We start from the raw sequence: 17,060 nt of genomic DNA, 5'->3' as shown, positions 1-17,060 counted from the left end.
TATTCAAACCAGCGACCTTTCAGTTACTTGCCTTTGTGTTCTAACTGCTAAGCTACCAGAAGAGACGTCACAAAGTGACTGTAAACGGTCCTTAGTGTCTCCATCCATGTAAGAATGTTGAAGGAAGCTGGAGGCTGGAATAATCTCTTCTAATTACCATGACAACCAGAGTATGAATCATCGTGTTCAGCCGTCAGCCAGGGGAATGCGCGTGTGTGTGTGTGTGTGTGTGTGTGTGTGTGTGTGTGTGTGTGTGTGTGTGTGTGTGTGTGTGTGTGTGTGTGTGTGTGTGTGTGTGTGCGTGCGTGCGTGCGTGCGTGTGTGTGTGGGTGTGTGTGTGTGTGTGTGTGTGTGTGTGTGTGTGTGTGTGTGTGTGTGTGCGTGCGTGCGTGTGTGTGTGTGTGAAGGGTTTGTGTTTATACTCAGTACATTCTTAGCAGCTGTATAAAAATAATGTAGATTGTTGAGTGGATGACATGAACAGGCATGGTTTCTCTCCTGTGTGTTGCATGGTAAACATAAGTAGATTTCATGTGCTCTGACAGTTAGCAGGAATCACACTGGAGGCTTTGGGACGGAGACAGCAGTGTCCACTAGGACGAGAGCTTATTGAAAAGGACTAGGGCTTCTTTCATATGCTATTCAGATTGACACAGTTGGCTTGTCCGTGAGGGCTCAGAGATGGTCATCTGAACGGTTTAATTATGGAAATTAGTTGGATAAGAGGGCCTTATTCTATCAACATTATTTTTGTGGAGTGACTCAAAGTAACAGTCACGGTTTCAATGAAATGTATGTTTATCACGTTCATCATCATCTGGTTGTCTGTGGTCGACGGCAGTAGAAGTGGAACTTCCAGAGCTTTCTGTCCACCATTGCAGACGCAGTCTCCTCTTCCTCCAGGCCGGTGTCACATTTAAGCTGGTCCACACGCATGATTACTGGGTTGCCCCTGCTGCTGGTTGCCAGAGGATCAGTTCACTGGCAAATATGTTCTATTGTCTGTAAGAGCGTCTGAGGAGAGCAGGGATGCTGGCCCATGTTGACTCCAATGCTTCACAAAGTTGAATCAAGTTGGCTGGATGTCCTTTGGTTGGTAGACCATTCTTGGTGCAAACAGGAAACTGTTGAGTGTGAAAAACCCAGCACTGTTGCAGTTCTTTACTCAAACCGGTGCACCTGGCACCTACTACCATGCCCGTTTCTTGTCTTGTCCATTCACCCTCTGAATGGCCCACTGTACGCACACAATCCATGTCTCAACTGTCTCAAGGCTTAAACATCCTTCTTTAACCTGTCTCCTCTCCTTCATCTACACTGATTGAAGTGGATTTAACAAGTGACATCAATAAGGGATCATAGCTTTCACCTGGGTCCACCTGGTCATTCTATGTCATGGAAAAGCATTTGTTCCACATTTTTTTGTACACTCATTATATATTACTTTTGAGTTTCAGATTATTTGTATTTTTACAGGGACAGTGCACATTAATCAATGTTTTATTAAAAGTGCCGGTTTTAGCCATATAGCTCATTTTCAACCACAGTCCCTGGGCAGGTTATTAAACACAATTCCAAATCCAATGCAGACAGACAATGAGCAGTGAGCACACGCAGAGAAACACTTGACAACCAACACGTCGCACGCTCTCCTCTCCTCCTGTCCTCCCCCTCTCCTCCTCTCCTCCTCTCCCCTCTCCCCATCTCCTCCTCTCCTCTCCTCTCCTCTGCCCTCCCCCTCTCCCCCTCTCCTCCCCTTCTTCCCCTCTCCCCCTCTCCCCCTCTCCTCTCCTCCTCTTCTCCCCCTCTCCCCTTCTCCTCCCCTTCTCCCCCTCTCCTCCTCTCCCCTTCCCCCTCTCCCCCCTGTGATGGAGGCTGATTCAGGAAGGCAAGGGGGTTAGGAGGGAGTTGGGAGGTGAGGAGTCTTACATGAAATGTAAGCAGGTAGCCTAGCTGTTAAGCGTTTGGCCAGCAACCGAAAGGCTGCTGGTTTGAATCCCCAAGCCGACTAGGTGAAAAATCTTTTGATGTGCCCTTGAGCAAGGCACCTAAACCTAATTGCTCCTGTAAGTCACTCTGGATAAGAGCATCTGCTAAATTACTCAAATGAAACTGTAAAAATTATGACATTTTTCACATGCCATGGAAAGAAACCACACAGAGTTGCCACTGAAGGTATTTTCCTTTGGGATCTGGCCAGTTGTCAGTAATACTAACACAGAAATATGACTTATCTATGTATGACTCATTTCATCTGGGGAGAGAATCAATCACTGGTTTAACGGCTACTTTCAGTAAGAATCTCCTGGATGGTGTTGATTTTTAATCTGCTTTGATAACAGCATAATCACGGAAAGTAAATGCTGATTTCGATAACCTCTCACTCCTCCCCCCTCCTTCCCCGCTCCCTCCCTCCCTCCCTTCCCCCCTCCCTATTTTTCTCCTCCTAATCTCTCTCCCAGGTAAATCTCACCTGGCCATAGTCCACAGGGTGAACAGTGAGGGGGAGGGGGACCCCTTTTATGAGGTCCTGGGAATTGTTACTTTGGAGGACGTTATCGAAGAAATCATCAAGTCTGAGATTGTGGACGAGACAGACCTCTACAGTATGTATAACAACTCTCCTTCTCTCTTTATAGATACACTGCATGACCAAAAGTATGTGGACACCTGCTCGTCCAACATCTCATTCCAAAATCATGGGCATTAATATGGAGTTGGTCCCCCCTTTGCTGTTATAACAGCCTCTACTCTTCTGGGAAGACTTTCCACGTCCCACTAGGCCTGGCTTGCAGTCGGCTGAAACAGGAAAGAGCCTTCCCCAAACTGTTCCGCAAACTGTTGCCACAAAGTTAGACGCACAGAATCGTCTAGAATATGCTGTAACGTTAAGATTTCCCTTCACTGGAACTAAGGGGCCCGGACCATGAAAAACAGGCCCAGACCATTATTCCTCCTCCACCAAACATTACAGTTGGCACTATGCATTCGGGCAGGTAGCGTTCTCCTGGCATCTGCCAAAACCAGATTCGCCCGTCGGACTGCCAGATGGTGAAGCGTGATTCATCACTCCAGAGAACGTGTTTCCACTGCTCCAGTCCAATGGCGGCGATCTTTACTTCACTCCACCCAACACTTGGCATTGTGCATGGTGATCGTAGGCTTGTGTGCTGCTGCTCAGCCATGGAAACCCATTTCATTAAGCTCCCGACAAGCAGTTATTGTGCTGACGTTGCTTCCAGAGGCAGTTTGGAACTAGGTAGTGAGTGTTGCAACCGAGGACAGACGATTTTTACATGCTACGCGTTGCAGCACTCGGCTCTTCCGTTCTGTGAGCTTGTGTGGCCTACCACTTCGCGGCTGAGCCGTTGTTGCTCCTAGACGTTTCCACTTCCCAATAACAGCAGTTACAGTTGACCTGGGCAGCTCTAGCAGGGTAGAAAGTTGACGGACTGACTTGTTGGAAAGGTGGCATCCTGTGACGGTGGCACGTTGAAAGTCACTGAGCTCTTCATTAAGGCCATTCTACTGCCAATGTCTGTTGTCTATGGAGATTTCATGGCTGTGTGTTAGATTTTATACACCTGTCAGCAACTGATGTGGCTGAAATAGCCAGATTCCCTCATTTGAAGGAGTGTCCATATACTTTGTATATATAGTGCATTTTTCGCTCTCTCTCGCTCTCTCTCTTCCTATCACCCTCTAAGCTATTGATCGCCCCTTAACCCCCCCCCTGCTGCTCCCATAATGTGATCTGATGCATAATTCATCAGAAGTAATTAACTTATCCCATAAATAATTACCACTGGCTTAATCGGGGCTTAACGCTCTCTCTGCAGTGTGCGTGTGTGTGTGTGTGTGTGTGTGTGTGTGTGTGTGTGTGTGTGTGTGTGTGTGTGTGTGTGTGTGTCTGACAAAGAGAGAGACAAACAAACGTTTTGGTGATGGATGGATTGATTGGTTAATTGATTCATTGATTGTTCCCTAGTTGATAAAAGGACTAAGAGGCGTGTGTCTCACCATGAGAGGAAGCAACACGACTTCTCTATCTTTAAAATGTCAGAGAATGAGATGAAGGTGAAGATATCCCCTCAACTGCTGCTAGCTACACACCGTTTCCTGGCCACAGGTAGGACCTCTGTGTATGGGTGGATGGATGTGTGTGTGTGTGTGTGTATGGGTGGATGGATGTGTGTGTGTATGGGTGGATGGATGTGTGTGTGTATGGGTGGATGGGTGTGTGTGTGTGTGTGTGTGTGTGTGTGTGTGTGTGTGTGTGTGTGTGTGTGTGTGTGTGTGTGTGTGTGTGTGTGTGTGTGTGTGTGTGTGTGTGTGTGTGTGTGTGTGTGTGTGTGTGTGTGTGGATGGATGTGTGTGTGTGTGTGTGTGTGTGTGTATGGGTGGATGGATGTGTGTGTGTGTATGTATGGGTGGATGGATGTGTGTGTGTGTGTGTGTGTGGATGGATGTGTGTGTGTTTACACTTCTCTTTTTCTACTCTCTCAATCTTTCTTATTTTCCTCTCTCTTTCTGTCTCTGTCTCTGTCTGTCTCTCTCTCTCCGTCTCTCTGTGTGTGTGTGTGTGTGTGTGTGTGTGTGTAGAAGTGGAGCCCTTCAAGCCATGTCATCTCTCAGAGAAGATTCTTCTTTGTCTAATCAAACACCCCAGTGTCGTTCAGGAACTTAAGTTTGACAGGAAGAACAAAGGAGCACCACAGCACTTCCTGTATATGAGGAACAAACCTGTCGACTACTTTGTCCTGATTTTACAGGTACACACCATACACACTGATACTACACTGTCTTGGTTCTACAGATACACCTAGGGTTGCAAAACAACCAGAATTTTACCAAAGTTTGGAAATCTATGACAACTTTGCTGTTTAATAGTCTGTCTGTGTGTTATGTCATTGCAGGGTAAAGTTGAGGTGGAGATTGGTAAGGAGGCTCTTCGTTTTGAGAACGGAGCTTTCTCCTATTATGGAATGCCAGCCCTCATACCACCATTGTCCATAGGTAAATACACTCCCGGCCCCAACAACACACAATGGGATTTTATCAGTTGGTGTTAGTGATTATAATGTTGTTGGTGATAATGGTGATGACGTTGATGAAGAGGATTTATTGAATAGGACATTCTTACCCCAGCTTCCCCTGTTCTAAATGCTACAGTAGCACAGTGTTTCTATGTTATGTGTGTGCGGGAAATCCACTGTCCATTTCCCTGGAATCCGTGGGGTAAGATGGCTGCAGTGGAAACTATGTAGCTGCAGTGGAAACTATGTAACTGCAGTGGAAACTATGTAACTGCAGTGGAAACTATGTAACTGCAGTGGAAACTATGTAACTGCAGTGGAAACTATGTAACTGCAGTGGAAACTATGTAACTGCAGTGAAACTATGTAACTGCAGTGAAACTATGTAACTGCAGTGGAAACTATGTAACTGCAGTGGAAACTATGTAACTGCAGTGGAAACTATGTAACTGCAGTGAAACTATGTAACTGCAGTGAAACTATGTAACTGCAGTGAAACTATGTAACTGCAGTGAAACTATGTAACTGCAGTGGAAACTATGTAACTGCAGTGGACACTATGTAACTGCAGTGGAAACTATGTAGCTGCAGTGAAACTATGTAACTGCAGTGAAACTATGTAACTGCAGTGAAACTATGTAACTGCAGTGGAAACTATGTAACTGCAGTGGAAACTATGTAACTGCAGTGAAACTATGTAACTGCAGTGGAAACTATGTAACTGCAGTGAAACTATGTAACTGCAGTGAAACTATGTAACTGCAGTGGAAACTATGTAACTGCAGTGGAAACTATGTAACTGCAGTGGAAACTATGTAACTGCAGTGAAACTATGTAACTGCAGTGGAAACTATGTAACTGCAGTGATTAAAGCTGTTTAAGAAAATGGTTCTATAGAAAGACATGTCCTGACCTGGGTTATATAACACCCAGTTTACACTGGTAAGCAGACACAAAAGGGCCAGCCCAGTGTGTGGTGTGTGTGGTGTGTGGTGTGTGGTGTGTGTGTGTGTGTGTGTGTGTGTGTGTGTGTGTGTGTGTGTGTGTGTGTGTGTGTGTGTGTGTGTGTGTGTGTGTGAACATGCATGTGTTTGTTCTTGTCTAATAGAGAGCAAGAGAGATACAGAAAGACAAAGAGGAGAGTGAGTGAGATAAAAAAAAAAGGGACAGAATCTAATCAAACTCATCTCCAGTCAACAGGTTTGGTTCTGGTAGCAGTGGGTTGAACCAGTCAGACTCTGTCCTATCAGGAGGCAGTGTGGGTCAGCTGAGTATAGGAGGGGGAGGAGTCTACCTACCTGACTTCTCTGTCAGACAACTCACTGACCTACAGATTATAAAGGTAACACACACCCACACACATCTGCAAAACCCCCACACATCCACAAAACTACACTAAATATATTCATGTGACCATATAATTGAAACACACAGTTTTGTAATGAAGGTCTACAGTAGCCTCAACAGCACCCTGTAGGGTAGCACCATGGTGTAGCCGGAGGACAGCTAGTTTACATTCTCCTCCGGGTACACTGACTTCTCACCACCTTCCATAGACTTACATAGTAATTATGACAACTTCCAGAGGACGTCCTCCAACCTATCAGAGCTCTTGCAGCATGAACTGACATGTTGTCCACCAAATCAAAGCATCAGAGAGTGAATTTAGGTCCGAAAGCATAAGCTACAGCTAGCTAGCACTGCAGTGCATGAAATGTGGTGAGTAGTTGACTCAGAGAAAGACAATAGTTGAACAGTTTTTAATAAATTAATCTCTTCAAAAATGAAGGAGAAGCAAGTGCTAGCTATTTTTCATAGCATTTTTTTTTTATAGCTTTCACTTACTTAGTTAGAGAATGAAGCTCGCTAGTTTAGCCTACTCAAAAACCCGGCTCAAACAGAGGGGGATGCTATGTTAGCTATCTGGCTATAACAGAGGGATGCTATGTTAGCTAGCTGGCTATAACAGAGGGATGCTATGTTAGCCAGCTGGCTATAACAGAGGGATGCTATGTTAGCTAGCTGGCTATAACAGAGGGATGCTATGTTAGCTATAACAGAGGGATGCTATGTTAGCTAGCTGGCTATAACAGAGGGATGCTATGTTAGCTATCTGGCTATAACAGAGGGATGCTATGTTAGCTATCTGGCTATAACAGAGAGGGATGCTATGTTAGCTAGCTGGCTATGGCTATCCAACACTGGAACCCTTCCAAGGCAAGGTAAGCTTTTGGTTTTATAAATGTATGGCCACCAGGGCCTACGGGTGTAACTGCTAAACTGCTAGCTTTACACTGTACTGCATGATTGTAGCGGGTTTACTAATGCGTTAGTTCTAGTAGCTATGTTGACTACTCTGACATTAGCTAATATGGTGACAAAGATGTAGGCTGTGTAGTGGTTAGCGGTTATGGTATAAAGGTTTGGCTTGGAAAGGGGTTTTCGCCTGGTCACAGACAGCTGTGGTGTTGTGCAATGGAGTCCACAAGCAATGGGAAAAGGGGAGAGGAGAAGCGCGAGTAAATGTGAGAAGGAATTATACAATGAGCAAAGTGATCATGCTGTTTGTATGTGGCTGCTATGAAAGTTATCTGTGTTTGCGGGTGATCAGGGGTGTATTCATTCCGCCGATTCTGTTGAAAAACATTTCTAAACGGAAGCAAATGGAACAAAATGGGGATGAACATACCTGAATTTGTCCAATAGAAACTCTCGTTTGCAACCATTCGACTAATGATTACACCCTATCAGCTAGATGCAGGCAAGAGTGTGCAAGACGGTATTGAATGTGTCACTCTGTCACATTGATTACTCAAATCTATCTCTCGACCTGTGCGTACCTACATTGTAAACTTTCATGGGTAGGCTAGGTTGTAGCAACCTCATGATAGGTATAGGGAAAATTAGAGTATCATGTAGTAGAAATAAGGCCTCCCTCATCTTTAACGTCACCGACCACCACTGACATGCACGCACAACACTTAAAATAGACCTAAACTTCTAACTACCCAGAACCATACTGCTTCTCATTTTAATTTCCCTTTAAAACGTCTTAATCCCTGATTTTGACTAAACACAGACACATCCTCTCTCCCTCTCCCTCTATCCTTCCTTCCCTCTCTCCCTCCTTCCCTTGTTTTCCTTTTAATCTCTCTTAGTTTAACTTTAATCATTGGGGATAAATGACCTCCATTTTCAGTATGAATAATTTAGACTTAACGTGATGGATGTACATCTTGAGAACACACACACTCCCTCACCCCTCCCCCAGGTCATAAATATAGTTTGAGAAAGAAAGATCACTAGAACGCACACACACACACGCACACACACACACACACACGCACGCACGCACGCACGCACGCACGCACACACACACACACACACAAACGTAGCATCTACATAGAGAAACAGCTTGGTGGTGTGTGTGTGTCTATATATAGACATTTGCTTATATTAGTTTATATTGTGTGTTGATGATGATGTGTTAATACTGTATTTGTGGAGTGTGTTGATGATGTGTTGATACTGTATTTGTGGAGTGTGATGATGATGATGTGTTAATTCTGTATTTGTGGAGTGTGATGATGTGTTAATACTGTATTTGTGGAGTGTGTTGATGATGATGTGTTAATACTGTATTTGTGGAGTGTGTTGATGATGATGTGTTGATGATGATGACGTGTTAATACTGTATTTGTGGAGTGTGTTGATGATGATGTGTTAATACTGTATTTGTGGAGTGTGTTGATGATGATGTGTTAATACTGTATTTGTGGAGTGTGTTGATGATGATGTGTTAATACTGTATTTGTGGGAGTGTGTTGATGATAATCTGTTAATACTGTATTTGTGGAGTGTGTTGATGATAATGTGTTAATACTGTATTTGTGGAGTGTGATGAAGATGATGTGTTGATGATGATGTGTTGATGATAATGTGTTAATAGTGTATTTGTGGAGTGTGTTGATGATGATGTGTTGATGATGATGTGTTGATGATAATGTGTTAATACTGTATTTGTGGAGTGTGTTGATGATGATGTGTTGATGATGTGTTGATGATAATCTATTAATACTGTATTTGTGGAGTGTGTTGATGATAATGTGTTAATACTGTATTTGTGGAGTGTGATGAAGATGATGTGTTGATGATGATGTGTTGATGATAATGTGTTAATACTGTATTTGTGGAGTGTGTTGATGATGATGTGTTGATGATGTGTTGATACTGTATTTGTGGAGTTTGATGATGATGTGTTGATACTGTATTTGTGGAGTGTGTTGATGATGTGTTGATACTGTATTTGTGGAGTGTGTTGATGATGTGTTGATACTGTATTTGTGGAGTGTGTTGATGATGATGTGTTGATACTGTATTTGTGGAGTGTGTTGATGATGTGTTGATACTGTATTTGTGGAGTGTGTTGATGATGATGTGTTGATACTGTATTTGTGGAGTTTGATGATGATGTGTTGATACTGTATTTGTGGAGTGTGATGATGATGTGTTGATACTGTATTTGTGGAGTTTGATGATGATGTGTTGATGATGATGTGTTGATACTGTATTTGTGGAGTGTGTTGATGATGTGTTGATACTGTATTTGTGGAGTGTGATGATGATGATGTGTTGATACTATATTTGTGGAGTGTGTTGATGATGATGTGTTGATGATGTGTTGATACTGTATTTGTGGAGTGTGATGATGATGTGTTGATGATGATGTGTTAATACTGTATTTGTGGAGTGTGATGATGATGTGTTGATACTGTATTTGTGGAGTGTGTTGATGATGATGTGTTGATACTGTATTTGTGGAGTGTGTTGATGATGTGTTGATACTGTATTTGTGGAGTGTGTTGATGATGATGTGTTGATACTATATTTGTGGAGTGTGTTGATGATGTGTTGATGATGATGACGTGTTAATACTGTATTTGTGGAGTGTGTTGATGATGTGTTGATACTGTATTTGTGGAGTGTGTTGATGATGATGTGTTGATGATGATGTGTTAATACTGTATTTGTGGAGTGTGTTGATGATGATGTGTTGATACTGTATTTGTGGAGTGTGATGATGATGTGTTAATACTGTATTTGTGGAGTGTGATGATGATGTGTTGACACTATATTTGTGGAGTGTGTTGATGATGTGTTGATACTGTATTTGTGGAGTGTGATGATGATGTGTTGATACTGTATTTGTGGAGTGTGTTGATGATGATGTGTTGATACTGTATTTGTGGAGTGTGTTGATGATGTGTTGATACTGTATTTGTGGAGTGTGTTGATGATGTGTTGATACTGTATTTGTGGAGTGTGATGATGATGTGTTGATACTGTATTTGTGGAGTGTGTTGATGATGATGTGTTGATACTGTATTTGTGGAGTGTGATGATGATGTGTTGATATTGTATTTGTGGAGTGTGATGATGATGTGTTGATACTGTATTTGTGGAGTGTGATGATGATGTGTTGATACTGTATTTGTGGAGTGTGATGATGATGTGTTGATGCTGTATTTGTGGAGTGTGATGATGATGTGTTAATACTGTATTTGTGGAGTGTGATGATGATGTGTTGATACTGTATTTGTGGATTGTGATGATCATGTGTTGATACTGTATTTGTGGAGTGTGATGATGATGTGTTGATGATGATGTGTTGATACTGTATTTGTGGAGTGTGATGATGATGTGTTGATGATGATGTGTTGATACTGTATTTGTGGAGTGTGATGATGATGTGTTGATGATGATGTGTTAATACTGTATTTGTGGAGTGTGATGATGATGTGTTGATACTGTATTTGTGGAGTGTGATGAGGATGTGTTGATATTGTATTTGTGGACTGTGTTCCTGTCTCCTAGATCTCGAGGAACCACTACCAGAATGCACTAACAGCCAGTCTTATGGACAGTGTACCCCAGACTCCCGATCCTGAGGGGAGACCCACCCTCCCTGAGGCCCGCTCCCACAGCATCGCCCTGCCCCTGACGCACACATTCACTCACCTGCAACCTGTCCTGGAACGACACACACACACAGAGACCGCTGGACCGCTCACCTCACAGCTCAATGAAAGGAGTTGCATAGTCCGTAAGTGGTGTGGTGTGTGTGTGTGTGTGTGTGTGTGTGTGTGTGTGTGTGTGTGTGTGTGAGAGAGACCTCTCATTGAATTGGTGGTCTGTCCTCTCTGTTATTGAGTTAAACCATGGAGGGAATCGATCATGATGCAGACGTGTCCAGCATGATAACCATCTCTAGCTGCTTCCCTCATGCTCACTACCTCACTGTTTGCAGCTAATAGGTCATTTGAGAAATCTTCTATCTGAAGATAGATCACTTCTATGCACAGAAGGGGTTGGAAGGAGGGGACAAGGGGGGGGGGGGGGGGGGGGGGGTTGGAGACTGAAAACGGGTTACCACTTCACTAAGATGCAGCCTCTGTCCTGATTCTCACTATGTCTCCCTCTCCAGGCAGTAAGTCAGATGGACAGAGGAGCCCCAGTGACTCAGTGTTTCTACGGATGGATGACATTCCCTACATCCGAGAGGACAGACCGGAAGACTGTCAGGAAGACCAACCAGAGGAGCCACCAGAGAAGGAACCGGAAGATCGAACAAAAGACTGTCCGGAGGACTGTCCAGAAGACCAGCTAGAAGACAGGCAAGAAGACCGGCTGAAATACCAACTGGAAAGCCAAGAAGGGAATGGTGAGGAGACCTGTGTTATATTACACCCTCACAGCTTACAAGCCGTGAGTGTGAGTTGTAAGCTTCTATAGCTGTTATATACAGTTGAAGTCGGAAGTGTACATACACCTTAGCCAAATACATTTAAACTAATTTTTTCACAATTCCTGACATTAAATCCTAGTAAAAAATCCCCGTCTTAGGTCAGTTAGGATCACCACTTTATTTTAAGAATGTAAAATGTCAGAATAATAGCGAGAGAATGATTTATTTCAGCTTTTATTTCTTTTATCACATTCCCAGTGGGATAGACGTTTACATACACTCAATTAGTATTTGGTAGCATTGCCTTCAAATGTTTCGAGTAGCCTTCCACAAGCTTCCCACAATAAGTTGGGTGAATTTTGGGTAATTCCTCCTGACAGAGCTGGTGAAACTGAGTCAGGTTTGTAGGCCTCCTTGCTCACACACGCTTTGTCAGTTCTGCACGCACATTTTCTATAGGATTGAGGTCAGGGCTTTGTGATGGACACTCCAATACCTTCACTTTGTTGTCCTTAAGCCATTTTGACACAACTTTGGAAGTATGCTTGGGGTCATTGTCCATTTGGAAGACCCATTTGCGACCAATCTTTAACTTCCTGACTGATGTCATGAGATGTTGCTGAACAGCCTTTTAGGTTATGTCGATATAGGACTTGTTTTACTGTGGATATAGATACTTTTGTACCCGTTTCCTCCAGCATCTTCACAAGGACCTTTGCTGTTGTTCTGGGATTTATTTGTACTTTTTGCACCAAAGTACGTTCATCTCTAGGCGACAGAACGTGTCTCCTTCCTGAGTGGCATGGCGGCTGCGTGGTCCCATGATGTTTATACTTGTACTATTGTTTGTACAGATGAACGTGGTACCTTTAGACGTTTGGAAATTGCTTCCAAGGATGAACCAGATTTATGGAGGTTACAATTAGTTTTCTGAGGTCTTGGCTGATTTCTTTTGATTTTCCCACGATGTCAAAGAAAGAGGCACTGAGTTTTAAGGTAGGCTTTGACTCAAATTATGTCAATTAGCCTATCAGAAGCTTCTAAAGCCATGGCATAATTTTATTTTCCAAGCTGTTGAAAGGCACAGTCAACTTAGTGTATGTAAACTTCTGACCCACTGGAATTGTGATACAGTGAATTATAAGTGAAATAATCTGTCTGTAAACAATTGTTAGAAAAATGACTTGTGTCATGCACAAAGTAGATGTCCTATCCGACTTGCCAAAACTATAGTTTGTTTACAAGAAATGTGTGGAGTGGTTGAAAAATGAGTTTTAATGACTCAACTTCCAACTTCAACTGTACATGAGTGCTAACACCCTCTAGTAGAGTTGGCCGTATGCAGATGTTCATACCATCCTCCTCTCAGACCAGGATATATGGTATTACTGGCTTAGTACACAAGGGGATGCCAACATTCTCAATGGAGGCTGTTCGCTTAAAATGATAAAGGACACAAATGAAAAACAAATTGCAAAAACAGGCAATCCAGCTCATAAAGCTGTACACATATCAGGCAGGAGCTACAAAATGTCCTTTTGGTGAGTTTGGACATGTACAATCGAATGTGAACGAGACACATTGTGCTAATAAACAAGATGCATGCTTGTCTGAAGGAAGAACAGTACTGGCTCTGAAGCAGCATGTGTAGGCTACAAGTTGAGGAGAGGAGAGGAGAGGAGAGGAGAGGGGAGGGGAGGGGAGGGGAGGGGAGAGGAGAGGAGAGGAGAGGAGAGGAGAGGAGAGGAGAGGAGAGGAGAGGAGAGGAGAGGAGAGGAGAGGAGAGGAGAGGAGAGGAGAGGCTGGGAGTGGAGTGGAGTGGAGTGGACAAAAAAATGCAAGGAAGTCAAGATGGTGACAGCTGTACAAATAACTCATCCATAGGGGTTGACTTCTCAAACACGGAAGAAAGCTAACACAATATGATGCCCCGTCACCTTATTAATTCAGCCACTTAGATTAACTTGCAAATTAAATTTAAGGGTTGTGTTAATGCAGAAATATCTTGCTGCGTTTTATAAACGCAGATTTAAAATGCTTCTCATTGTAATTTCTGCTCAGCATCAGACTAATTCTGTGCTTCAGTTGCACTTCTCCACTCAGATGAGAATTCATGAACAGGCATTCTATCAGCAGACAGGGCTCAGACTGATGTGTAGCTACGTTTCTCCTGTACTTCTCAGTGTGGCCAGCCTAGTTCTCTGGTAAAATACCAGATTAACTTCAAGCAAAACATCAGGAAATGTAGCTGGCTACATTCTTTCTATGATAAACATTAGACATATATATGATGGCCATGCATCGTTTTTGAAAAAAATACTTTGGTTTTTCATTAAGCTGATTTACTTGTGTGGCAGCCAGCCAAATATCATTGCATTTCTTTTGTCATCAGATGAAAATGAAGCTATTTTCTGCCAAATGTGTTGCACTAATATATTTTCTGTGAAGGAAAACTAGTTACACGTCCCTGTTCACTCTATTGAAGCAAAAAAAACACTTGACGTTGAAAATAAAACGTGAACCCTGTCAATACACAGCTGGACTCACCTGCTCCTGCTTTCTCCCATTGTGCTCTTTACAAACACACACCAAACACGTGACTGGCTCAACTGTTCTGGGGATCTACGGTATGGTAAGATGCTGAAATGAAGAAAGCAATCTGCTTCATCTCCTAAAGTATTACACAAGTTGACTCCAGGTATTTACTTAGTCTTCACAAGTCGAGTGAAGTTTGAACAATCCTTCCATGGAAACTTGTCCAGTGCAGTACCAAGGCCATGGTTTGCATAGTTAATGGTATGTACAGTGCCTTGCGAAAGTATTCGGCCCCCTTGAACTTTGCGACCTTTTGCCACATTTCAGGCTTCAAACATAAAGATATAAAACTGTATTTTTTTGTGAAGAATCAACAACAAGTGGGACACAATCATGAAGTGGAACGACATTTATTGGATATTTCAAACTTTTTTAACAAATCAAAAACTGAAAAATTGGGCGTGCAAAATTATTCAGCCTCCTTAAGTTAATACTTTGTAGCGCCACCTTTTGCTGCGATTACAGCTGTAAGTCGCTTGGGGTATGTGTCTATCAGTTTTGCACATCTAGAGACTGAAATTTTTTCCCATTCCTCCTTGCAAAACAGCTCGAGCTCAGTGAGGTTGGATGGAGAGCATTTGTGAACAGCAGTTTTCAGTTCTTTCCACAGATTCTCGATTGGATTCAGGTCTGGACTTTGACTTGGCCATTCTAACACCTGGATATGTTTATTTTTGAACCATTCCATTGTAGATTTTGCTTTATGTTTTGGATCATTGTCTTGTTGGAAGACAAATCTCTGTCCCAGTCTCAGGTCTTTTGCAGACTCCATCAGGTTTTCTTCCAGAATGGTCCTGTATTTGGCTCCATCCATCTTCCCATCAATTTTAACCATCTTCCCTGTCCCTGCTGAAGAAAAGCAGGCCCAAACCATGATGCTGCCACCACCATGTTTGACAGTGGGGATGGTGTGTTCAGCTGTGTTGCTTTTACGCCAAACATAACGTTTTGCATTGTTGCCAAAAAGTTCAATTTTGGTTTCATCTGACCAGAGCACCTTCTTCCACATGTTTGGTGTGTCTCCCAGGTGGCTTGTGGCAAACTTTAAACAACACTTTTTATGGATATCTTTAAGAAATGGCTTTCTTCTTGCCACTCTTCCATAAAGGCCAGATTTGTGCAATATACGACTGATTGTTGTCCTATGGACAGAGTCTCCCACCTCAGCTGTAGATCTCTGCAGTTCATCCAGAGTGATAATGGGCCTCTTGGCTGCATCTCTGATCAGTCTTCTCCTTGTATGAGCTGAAAGTTTAGAGGGACGGCCAGGTCTTGGTAGATTTTCAGTGGTCTGATACTCCTTCCATTTCAATATTATCGCTTGCACAGTGCTCCTTGGGATGTTTAAAGCTTGGGAAATCTTTTTGTATCCAAATCCGGCTTTAAACTTCTTCACAACAGTGTCTCGGACCTGCCTGGTGTGTTCCTTATTCTTCATGATGCTCTCTGCGCTTTTAACGGACCTCTGAGACTATCACAGTGCAGGTGCATTTATACGGAGACTTGATTACACACAGGTGGATTGTATTTATCATCACTAGTCATTTAGGTCAACATTGGATCATTCAGAGATCCTCACTGAACTTCTGGAGAGAGTTTGCTGCACTGAAAGTAAAGGGGCTGAATAATTTTGCACGCCCAATTTTTCAGTTTTTGATTTGTTAAAAAAGTTTGAAATATCCAATAAATGTTGTTCCACTTCATGATTGTGTCCCACTTGTTGTTGATTCTTCACAAAAAAATACAGTTTTATATCTTTATGTTTGAAGCCTGAAATGTGGCAAAAGGTCGCAAAGTTCAAGGGGGCCGAATACTTTCGCAAGGCACTGTATTTGTAGTCTTGTAGGTTGTAGCAGATTTTGTAATGGGCTTTGTTCATACACTTCTCATTTCTCTACTCTCTCTATGCTCCCTCTCTCTCCTCTCCACCCCTCTCTACTCTACACCTCTCTCTCTCTTTACTCTCCTCTACACCTCTCTCTCTCTTTACTCTCCTCTACACCTCTCTCTCCTCTCCACCCCTCTCTACTCTACACCTCTCTCTCTCTTTACTCTCCTCTACACCTCTCTCTCTCTTTACTCTCCTCTACACCTCTCTCTCTCTCTCTTTACTCTCCTCTACACCTCTCTCTCTTTCGTCTACTCTACACCTCTCTCTCTCTCTGTCCTCTACTCTACACCTCTCTCTCTCTCTCTCCTCTACTCTACACCTCTCTCTCTCTTTACTCTCCTCTACACCCCTCTCTCTCTGTCCTCTACTGTACACCTCTCTCTCTCTCCTCTACTCTACACCTCTCTCTCTCTCTTTACTCTCCTCTACACCTCTCTCTCTCTTTACTCTCCTCTACACCTCTCTCTACTCTACACCTCTCTCTCTCTTTACTCTCCTCTACACCTCTCTCTCTCTTTACTCTCCTCTACACCTCTCTCTACTCAACACCTCTCTCTCTCTTTACTCTCCTCTACACCTCTCTCTCTCTTTACTCTCCTCTACACCTCTCTCTCTTTCGTCTACTCTACACCTCTCTCTCTGTCCTCTACTCTACACCTCTCTCTCTCTCTCCTCTACTCTACACCTCTCTCTCTCTGTCCTCTACTCTACACCTCTCTCTCTCTCCTCTACTCTACACCTCTCTCTCTCGCTGCCCTCTACTCTACACCTCTCTCTCTCCTCTACTCTACAC

At 43.2% G+C, this 17,060-nt stretch overlaps 1 protein-coding gene across 3 annotated transcripts in view; it reads left to right on the top strand.

Annotated features, from left to right (window-relative positions):
• Positions 1 to 17,060, top strand: part of LOC110499345 (metal transporter CNNM4) — a 34,303-nt gene that overhangs the window by 10,016 nt on the left and 7,227 nt on the right. For all 3 annotated transcript variants that reach the window (XM_036956205.2, XM_036956204.2, XM_090213008.1), the window contains 7 exons: positions 2,463 to 2,606; positions 3,989 to 4,129; positions 4,603 to 4,772; positions 4,917 to 5,016; positions 6,230 to 6,378; positions 10,911 to 11,139; positions 11,521 to 11,757. In XM_036956205.2, coding sequence (XP_036812100.1) covers positions 2,463 to 2,606; positions 3,989 to 4,129; positions 4,603 to 4,772; positions 4,917 to 5,016; positions 6,230 to 6,378; positions 10,911 to 11,139; positions 11,521 to 11,757 — 1,170 coding nt within the window. The remainder of the gene's footprint in view (positions 1 to 2,462; positions 2,607 to 3,988; positions 4,130 to 4,602; positions 4,773 to 4,916; positions 5,017 to 6,229; positions 6,379 to 10,910; positions 11,140 to 11,520; positions 11,758 to 17,060) is intronic.

Source organism: Oncorhynchus mykiss, chromosome 20 (assembly GCF_057628025.1).
Source record: "Oncorhynchus mykiss isolate SJ-2025 chromosome 20, ASM5762802v1, whole genome shotgun sequence".
Taxonomy (NCBI): domain Eukaryota; kingdom Metazoa; phylum Chordata; class Actinopteri; order Salmoniformes; family Salmonidae; genus Oncorhynchus; species Oncorhynchus mykiss.
This window is presented reverse-complemented; position numbering and strand designations above follow the sequence as displayed.